Source organism: Haliaeetus albicilla, chromosome 18 (genome assembly GCF_947461875.1).
Source record: "Haliaeetus albicilla chromosome 18, bHalAlb1.1, whole genome shotgun sequence".
NCBI classification, from domain to species: domain Eukaryota; kingdom Metazoa; phylum Chordata; class Aves; order Accipitriformes; family Accipitridae; genus Haliaeetus; species Haliaeetus albicilla.
In genome coordinates, this window is record NC_091500.1 from 10563726 (window position 1) to 10573394 (window position 9669).

At 50.1% G+C, this 9669-nt stretch overlaps 2 protein-coding genes across 2 annotated transcripts in view; one reads left to right on the forward strand and one right to left on the reverse strand.

The window, feature by feature from the left end:
* Positions 1 to 427: 427 nt before the first annotated feature.
* RHOB (ras homolog family member B) lies at positions 428 to 2834 on the reverse strand. Its single transcript, XM_069805708.1, has one exon. It carries the CDS (start codon positions 2525 to 2527, stop codon positions 1937 to 1939), a length of 591 nt encoding a protein of 196 aa, XP_069661809.1. The 5' UTR covers positions 2528 to 2834; the 3' UTR covers positions 428 to 1936.
* A 5425-nt stretch (positions 2835 to 8259) lies between these two features.
* Positions 8260 to 9669, forward strand: part of LOC104312737 (ras-like GTP-binding protein RHO) — a 3244-nt gene continuing 1834 nt past the window's right edge. The window contains exons 1-2 of the mRNA XM_009924086.2: positions 8260 to 8395; positions 9022 to 9662. Of these exons, the coding sequence (XP_009922388.1) occupies positions 9024 to 9617 (594 nt within the window). The 5' untranslated portion in view covers positions 8260 to 8395; positions 9022 to 9023 and the 3' untranslated portion in view covers positions 9618 to 9662. The remainder of the gene's footprint in view (positions 8396 to 9021; positions 9663 to 9669) is intronic.

Below are 9669 nucleotides of genomic sequence, written 5' to 3' on the forward strand. Positions count from 1 at the left end.
CCTCTGCTGCTTTCCAGTTTTCTGCCCGTTTTGTTGCTACACAAGCCCAAACCTCGCCCCAGCCACCGACAGCCAGCAAGGGCGAAGGGTGAAAGAGCACCGGGAGCCTGAGCCCAAGCTCACCACGTACCAGGCACAGAGGCTGCTTGTTCTCAGCAGCAACAAGGATGGATTAGTCACCACCTTGAATTTTGGAGTACACTTCCACATGCCATCTGTATAGAAAAATCAAGGAAGCAGCACCCCCAAAGGACAATAAAACCACCATCCTCTGAAAGCTGCCAGACAGGTATTTCTGCCAGCAGAGAAAATACAGCTAGAAGCATTTGCAGGCAGGGGGCAAACTCTGGTCTAGTTCAACACCATCCAGTGTGTACTGTTGCAAGCTGAGGACAGCCTCCGTAAATCACAACACCTCTCTCAAGTGTCAGCATAGAATCTTTTAATACTTTACATAAAAAACTGCATACACAGTTCATAATTTTATGTAAACATCATATACATCTCAGTTTTTGCCATGTCAGTTTATTAAAAACAAAAACAGTCTCAGTACCACTGTTGAGGGAAGAGGGAGAAAAGTAAACAAACATAAATGGATACATCTGTTCTCTGAACCAGAGAAACACAAGATTATTTTCACCTGGGTTGGCTACCCTGTGAAAATAAGTTTTAAATAAACCTAGATTCTTTAAACTGCCCTTTAGTACTTAAGTCTGATGTACTCACTGCATGAAGAACAGTGCTTTCACCCATTTTTTCCAAGGCAAAAAGATACAGTGGTTTTATTTTGTCTTGTGTCGAAATCAATTTAAAACAAGACCCAGATGAGGTTACCAAGTAAGAATGTTTCCAATGCTACAGAGTTGTATGCAGATGACAAGTGCATTGAGTGTTTAATTCAAAAAAAACCCAAAAATCCACCAAGTTGTGCAAAGTAATTTCTTTTGAAAATAAACTTTTAAATAAGCCCAAATCAGCATACTTGCAGAAGACAACATTAAAGGAAGGAGCAGGCACCAAGATCATAATATGGCAATATCATCCTCTTCCCCCTTGCTCATCCTGCCTCAGCTGTCAGGAGGAGGACGTCCAGCAAGGGGGACAGAGCAGTCCAGCTTCGTTTTCCAGCCCGGTGACTTCTGCAGCTGGAGTCAGTTCAAGGCTTGCGTTACCAGCAGGCATCAGTCACTCAGGGCAAGTTCCTTTGCACAACACAAGTCCCAGCTGGGCATCCCCTCCCCACCTCATTTTAAATAAGCACCCCCTGCACTACCCCAGTTTGCACAAGACAGAAAAGGTAAGATATATACAGGCTTCACTTGGGATTACCCTCCCCTCCCAGTCTCGGTCTTCAGGGCACTAACTTCCACAGCAGGTCAGGCTCAGGCCGAAACATCCGCAGGAGAGGCGAGGATGCTGCAGGCAGCCCAGGAGACGCAGCCCCCTTCCCCAGCCTGCCTGGGGGGGGAGGCACATGCAGGCAGGAGGCAGAAGTCCCTTGGAGCATCTCAGCTCCACCGCTCTCCTCTTGCAAAAGAGAGGAGGCCGTCTGGGAGCTGGGAGCAGCAGGTGGCGGGCAAAGGGGAAGAGCCGGGTGCCATGTTTGCTCAGTCCAGTCTCAGCAGCTTTTTGTTGTCGAGAGTCCGCGATTAACTTGCAGGGGCCGGCGGGAGGAGAAGGCTTCTCCCCGCTTTATTCCCAAGACTCAGGGCATGCAATCCCCCCCCTCCCTCTGTCCCCACGGCTGAGCCAGCACAACCCTTTTTGGCCAAGGCTAAGGGAGCACGCTCTCCCCCCCCTCAGCCCCCACCCCGATTCGTTGCCAGCCCCCAGCGGAGGGGACAGGCAGATGCCGCGTGCGTGCATGACCCAGCTCCTCTCCGCCTGCCAACAGGTGACCCGGGCGCCCTGCCCGGCGCCGCGCTCCAGCCGCACCCTATAGGACTTTGCAGCAGTTGATGCAGCCGTTCTGGGTGCCGTAGCGCTTCTGCAAGGCTGCCCGGGTGGCGGTCTCGAAGACCTCCCGGACGCCCTCCTTGGTCTTGGCCGAGCACTCCAGGTAGTCGTAGGCCTGGATGCGAATGGCCATGGCGCGGCCGTCCTCGGTGCGCACCGGCTCCTGCTTCATGCGGGCCAGCTCGTTGCGCACGTGCTCGTCGTTGCGCAGGTCTTTCTTGTTGGCCACCAGGATGATGGGGACGTTGGGGCAGAAGTGCTTGACTTCGGGCACCCACTTCTCCGGGATGTTCTCCAGCGAGTCCGGGCTGTCCACAGAGAAGCACATGAGGATCACGTCGGTGTCTGGGTAGGAGAGGGGCCGCAGGCGGTCGTAGTCCTCCTGGCCGGCCGTGTCCCACAGGGCCAGCTCCACCTGCTTGCCGTCCACCTCGATGTCGGCCACGTAGTTCTCGAAGACGGTGGGCACGTAGACCTCGGGGAACTCATCCTTGCTGAAGACGATGAGGAGGCAAGTCTTACCGCAGGCGCCGTCCCCCACCACCACCAGCTTCTTGCGGATGGCGGCCATGGCCAGGCTCGCCAAGCTGGCCTTGCCGTGCAGCAGGACGATGGCAGCGCCTTCCTCCCCGCGGCCGCCGCCTCCCCCTTCCTCTCGCTTCTCACAGGGCACCGTGGCGAGCCGGGCCCGCGCAGGCAGGCGGGCGCGCCCTCCCCTCTCCCCGCGCCGGCACCCTGCCTCCCTTCCCCTGCCTCAGGGGAGCGCTGCGGCCGCAGGGGAGCGAGCGGCGGGCTCGGCCCTCGGCGGGGGAAGCGCCGCTGCTGCCCGGTCCGGTGCGATCGCAGCGTGTCGCCCTCGCCGCCAGTGCCGCAAGCTGCGGCCCGGCGCCGCTATTTAAAGGCGCTCGCGACTTTCTTAATATAGCCGCCCAATGGGAAGGCAGGGAGTGAGGTCATCCCCGGCGGAGAGCGCCGCGATTGGTGGGAGGCTGCGGGCGGGAGGCGGGGCGCCGAGAGGCGCGGAGGGGGGGGGGGGCGGGGAGCGAGCGCCGGCCGGCCCGCGGTGGCGGCGGCGGGGCCGGGCCGGTGGTTGGGGGGTGGAAGGGAGCCGGGCGGGGGGGGGGGGCCGAGGCGAGGAGCCCCCGGGCCGGTTTGCGCCGCCGGGCCGGCCCCGGGGTGGGGTGTCGGCTTTGCGGCAGGGCGGGGCGGGGTGGGGCGGGTCCGGCGCGGTCCCTGCCGTGGTGGCCGCCCCGGCAGCAGCCCCGCCGCTCGGGGTGCGCGGTCCTCGGAGGGTGGGCGAGCAACCGAGGAACACGGGGAGAGGGGAGGCCGGCGCGTCCCAGATGCGGCCCTTAAAGCCCGAGGAAAGGGGGGGCGAGGTGACTGCGGGCGGTTAAATAAAACAAAAGCGCTGGCTGGGTGTTACGGGAAAAACGCAGGACTCCAGCACTTCCCTTCCTTAAAGGAAAAAATCCATCATGTTTTGAGCCTCTCTCCTGCCAGCTCTCGGCCAAAAGGGAGCAGAGGAATTACAAACCGGGAGAAGCAGAAGACTCGAACCGAAATGCCCCTTTGGTCTCAATTTACGGAGATATCAGAAGTCAGGGGAATGAAAAAAATGAACGTGGAAATAAAGGAGCGCAAAAGGCTGGAGTTTCAGGTTGCTTGGAGGGTAGGGTGTAAGTACCTTAATATAAACAGATGGCTCACGCTGGCTGCGTTAATAAAGCTGCGCATCATAAAGTCTCACACTGTGAAATTAGTGGTAGCGATTCCCCACGTCCCTGTTGCAGCTATCGCTGTCTAACTGGGTGTTGTCTCGAGCCTTTTCCCTGCAAGCATTTTCACCTAAACGATGTCCTGTGGCTCCTGCCTCTCGGGATTGGATCCAAAGTGTCCTCTCTTGCTAGCCAGCACTGGCGTTAGTGAATAGAACACAAATGAGTGATTTGGACAATATGGTTGTTATTAAAAATTGTATTTTAAAATACGCACTTGAACACCAAGTGCATCAGTGAGTGCATCAAATTGCCCGACGGGCTACTCGCGGCAGACTGTTACAGAAGTGTGTGTCAATAGGGCAAATGGTTCGCTTAATCCTAGACGTTGAAATATAATTAACCCTCTGTGAGATTTTTGCAATTCCCATTTCTCCCTGTCAGAAGAGCATGTCCCCGGATGGCAATGGATGGATTTGTACTTTGATCTCACATCGTTTCTACAGCGTATTTTTCGTGAAGCGAATATAATAAATTCAAACTGGTGTTTGAAAACCCCCAGAAATAAAGCGTAGTTATAGGCACCGGTGTTCCACAGTACCCGCGGCCCTTTAGCAGGCTAAATCGGCGGTATCCCTTTACCTTTGACCACTCACGGTTTTAAATTCTCCACGAAACGAAAGCAAGCTGCCGATGTGGCGCGTCCTTGTGGCGGTGGAGCGCCGGCAGCGTGCGGCTGTTTTCTCTACAGATAGAACCGCAGCTCCGTGGAGCCGTTCTGCTCGGCAGGCGGAGTCAGTCTGCCGTAGAAAGTAACTCGCCCCACGCCACCGCGCGGCTCCACGCCCCGCGACCGCTCCCGCGGTGCCGCGGGCGGCCGGCGGGCTGTGGGCTGGAGCCCACTGCCACCTCGCGGCCGGCGCGCCGCCGGCGACCCCGGCGCCCGCACGGCTCCCAAACGGGAGCGCTCCGCCTCGGGGGAAAAGTGGGAAAAGCTGCGAGGGCCTTATGGATCGATCGTCAGGGGTGCTGCTTCGGCGTGCGGCGGGGTCCGTCTTTATTTGGCTTGGGGGAGGGGGGCACGGAGAATCGTGCCTGGGTACTTGGGTTTGGCTTATCATGAGCAAGACGGTTGGTTAAATAGAAAAAGTGATCAGGCACGTGAGCGGGTTTGTTGCTCGTGTCGCCGGTGCCGTGCCATGAAAGGCAGGGAAACAGCCCGCGTACTCATCTCAAAGCACACGGTTCTTGTTCACCCAGAGTGCTGCTAGCAGTTATCTGTGCGCCTCAGTGTAGAGAAAGCAAAGCGGCCCACATTCGTACTCTTTTTTCAGACTTTAAAGCGGGGTGGCCTCATCCCAGCTGTCTACTGGTCCCAGCTTCCAAACTGTGCTAAGGAAATACTCTACAAAGTTGGATTACAAGTAGTCCAACTAACCCAAGTCAAACCCATAGCAGGGACTCTTATTGTAATTGAACAGTGCAGATATTGTTCCAGCACCCAGTTATGGTCTGAGCCATAACTGCTTCATTTTCTAGTGAAGTCTTGCATCTGCCGTCTTCCACACAGTTACGCTAAAGGCAAAGGGCCTGATGTTTCATCTCGCACTTTGCAAGAAAGACTGCAGCAAAGTCTATGTAATTCCTTGACCTAGGGTTTCAGGTGCTTTATATGTTTTTTTTCAGAGGCTTTGTATCGGGAGACCCAGCCCTGTGACTCACTTAGGCTGAGATTGCACTCATTTCACTGTCCTAGGGTATACTCCAGTGGTGGACTCTATCAGGAACATCTATGTCACTGTGGTTATCACACATTTATACTTAAATGTGTAGTACCTGGGACTTGATCACAGCCTGGGTTTCATACTTAATGTAAATTTGCTACATGCCACCTCTCTGCTGCAGTGGGTTAGCTCATAAATACCAGTGCACTATATAGTACCTTCCCTGAGCTGTCTAAGTGGAAGTGAGGAGGCCCTTAATTTATGTTATCTTTCCATTTATATATATTTACTTTTCTTCTCTGGAGCATTCTTTCTTCAGCCCATGCATGAAAGCATAAAGTGAGCCAGTTTCAAGAACAGTGGAAATCAGGGACAGAGTTGTACATAGGAATACTTTTCTCTTCCCGCTTGGATCGAGGCATCAGGGAAAACGGGAATCTGACCAGCATGGCAGTGCTGTGAGTGCAGCGGAAAAAGGCACAGCAGCGGTACTGTAAATGAGCACAGTGGACAATAATCTGTGGAAGTGCTTCCTTCTTGGGAATGTGCCTGAGAGCACAGGTGGAAAACCTGGAAGGAAAATAGTGAAAAGAGGCTCTGGGATGTCGCAGCTTTTTCCTCTCCTTAGGGCATTTTGTACAGGACCGATTCTGTATTGAAGCATGGTTGTGGTCTGGACGACACCAGGGAGTGTAGCCAGCTCACATATTTTAGGGCTGAATTTGAACTTTATACTGGAACTTTTATATTTTCTGATCAAATTTGCATGAAGCTGAAACTTCACTTCCAGTAATCCCTAAATGTGCACTCTCTACGCAGAGCATTAGTTCTGCTGCACCACTTACATCTGTGTGATTGATGAAGAAAGTATGAAGTAGGAGAAAGAAGACACCACTTCTTTGCTTTCATTGCTTGTACTGGTGGTTTTGAGATTAAAACTCAGCCTTTTGTTTTTTACTAGATTTAATCCAATTGGCATTTTTTGTTGCTGAGAAGACAATTCTAGTCAATTACTAGAGATTGTTTCCAGATTATATTCCCCCCCTGCTCTTTTTGCTAAACAGATTTTCTAAAGGGCATGTCTGTAACTCAGAGAATTTGTGTTCAAGCATAAATCTGTACCAAAAGCGTGAAAAGTCAGTGGGAAAGGTAATCTTTCTTCTTTTTGTCGATAAGTAGGCAAGTAAGTACATTGCCTGCTGTGGCATAACATGCTGAGGGAGCCGTATGTGCCAGTAATGGCACACTGAGTCCTGCACGCTGACTTGTACTGTAACGCTAGCAGCAAGCATCCTGCAGTCCTCACGCAGGCAAAGCTTCTCAGTGAAGTAAGGAAAGCAAGAGCTAGCTAAATATGAGCAGTTCACAGGCTAGTGTGAAAAAGCTCTGAGTAGATGTGGGAGGACAGGCAGAAATGCTAAGTATCTGTTTCTCTAAGCTGCTAAGAGTTTCTGGCATATATAGGAACCAGGCCACTTGTTGCGTGTCACAGCAGGTCCGTTGCTTTCCAGTGTCCCTGAAGAAAAACAGAATTTAACTCTCAGATCCCCTTGTGATCAGTACTCTCAGCAGACAAGCCAGACTGATCTACCTAGAAACCAGAACGCCAAGACACAAAAGAGAAGGTGAAAAAGACCTGTGTACCTTCATACAGAGGTTTGGGCTAAGTACAGTGCATGTGAAAGTGCCTCATCCCAAACAAGAAATGCCTTCATGATCCTAAAGAGCTCTGTGGGGCCCACTGGCATTGCTCTTCTAGGGAGTAAGTGGGGCAAGTCAGAAGCTGATGGCTTTAATTTTGTCAAGTTCCTACAGCAAGACTATTGGATTCATACTTGAATAAGACGCAGGAAATATGGCCTGGCAGAGTAAAATTAGAGCACCACAGAAAACTAAAGCAGCCTCAGGTCTCCAGCTGACTTCAAATCAAACAAAAACAAGTTCCTCATCCTTAGGCTAAAATTTTTAGATCTAAAAGCACTCATCTTAGTTGAAGAACTCTTCTGTAGCAGAATGAAATAAATGGTCTGACCATGTAACTATACTAATCAGCAGTTACGTAACTGCATCACCAATAATGCCTCTCTCTGCAGAGACCAAATTAATCTACCCCTGGTTCCCTTTGTTGTCAGTTTTTAGTGGTTGCAGGTACCTTGCAGTCTTTGTCTACCAGGAAAACTGAGACAGAGGGAGTAGAAGTGACTTGCCCAATGCCAACAAGAGAGCAGGGAATTCAGTCTTCATCTCGGAGTTCAAGATAGGATACTTAACACTGGACAGTTCTTTCTCTTCAGACTCTCCAGTTGATAGACTTCATTTCACTACTTTGAAGATGATCAAACTCTGGCACAGGCTGCCCAGAGAGGCTGTGGAGTCTCCATCCTTGGAGATATTCAAAACCCAAGTGGACACAGTCCTGAGCCGCCTGCTGGGGTTGATCCTGCTCCGATCAGGGCAGGGTGGACTAGATGACCCCTTCCCACCTCATCCATTCTTTGATTCTGCAATTTATTTCTCTACGATGCCTCAGCAAATCTGGAAAGGGGTGTCTTGAGGGTCTGTCTGGCAAGCCTACCACTGTTTTACACTCTTGTACTGTCAGCCCCCCACACACAAGCAGTTTGGCACACTCAATACTGAAATGCACACTCAGGATGAGTCTTTTGCAATAGGAATGAGGAAATTTCTAAAGTAAACATGCTGTGATTTGTTAATGAATTACATAACTTCCACTTTATTGCCAGTAAAGTAGGCTTCTTTAAAAAACAATGATGTCATGATGTTGTCTTTGTAGATTGGTTGGCTATATTTAGAAACATCAACCTATTCCTTTAAATACTGTGGTCATCATGATAGTCCTTGAAGAGTGGTGGGAAGTTCTCTCCGCAGGGGAACCAGTGACCTAAGGAAGCTGAGGTGGCAACAGTTTTAAAAGAAACCAATCTAATACTGAACATCAAGAAAGAAAAGAAGGTTGATACTGGAAATCACTATCCTGTAAGTCTAACAAACTTCTATCTCATATAAATTAGCCGTGAATATATGAAGACTGAAAACACTTTATTAACTCCCACATGGCAATGGATCTATGAGCAAAGGCAGCATGGACTTGCACAGGATAGCTGTTGCCAGTGGTAGAATTCCACTAGCAGACCATGGCAGGAAAAATGTAGTCAGTAAAGCCGATTTGCATAGTTGTTCAGTACAGTGTTTTATATTCCATCTCACTCACAAAATTAAGTCATTCAATCCAGAAAATGAAGTCTGTTATGGACTGAACACTGACCATAAACAATGTCTGAGATGATAAAACAGAAATATAAGGCACTGCAAGAGTCTTGGTTACATCCAGACTTGGTTTATGCCTTCATTTTTTGATCTATAATAATAGTCAAGAGCAAGGTACTCACAATTTCAGAAGATTCTGATACCACAGAAATTAAAAGGGGAAAAAAAATAGAGAACAAAGGTAAGACAGAGTATGGAGAGAAAAAAGGAGAGAAGGAGAAGAATTCCAAACTAATGGGATTTCTCCTCTCCTCCTTCTACCCTGCACAAGAGCTAAAAAAAAAAAAAGCCCAGCATGGGAATAATCCATTTTGTACTTCATCTTGGTTTTCAAGGAATGGCTGCTCTTAGGAGAAAGCTAACTGTAGTTGGAGATGACTGCTGTGGTAAGACATGCCTCCTCTTTGCTCTGTGTCACAAGCAGCTTCCCAAGACCTATGAGCCAACTCTGTTTGATGCTTACGCCACTGACACAGAAGTAGATGGGAAAGAGATGAAACTAATTCTCTTCGATGTGGCAGGGAAGAATGAAGTCAGTTACCGAAATCTCCGCTCAGTGTTCTATGAGGACACCGACATTATTTTAATGTGCTTCTCTGTGGACAGGCATGACTCACAGCAAAACATCCTTGATTTTTGGATTCCAGAAATCAAAGTGTTCTGCCCCACAGTACCTATTATTCTGGTGGCTACCAAGACAGAACTAAGGGGCGATGAAGGTATTAAGAAGAAACTAACTTCTCCAGGCAATGAGCCAATTAGCACTACAGAAGGAAAAGCTTTAGCTGCCAGCATCGGGGCATATGCTTATCTGGAGTGTTCTGCCAAGACAAAAGAAGGTATTGATACAGCCCTGGAGATTATTAGCCAATGTGCATTAAATGAGAAAAGGAGGAGAAAGAGGCACTACAGGCACTGCCAAATTTTGTAAGAGGAGTGAATATTATTTTGTTGTTGGATTTCATCCTGTGGAAAGGTAAGTA

Bases quoted from the DNA above. Each gene is read 5' to 3' on its own strand.
- RHOB (XM_069805708.1), bottom strand. From the start codon at position 2,527: ATGGCCGCCATCCGCAAGAAGCTGGTGGTGGTGGGGGACGGCGCCTGC.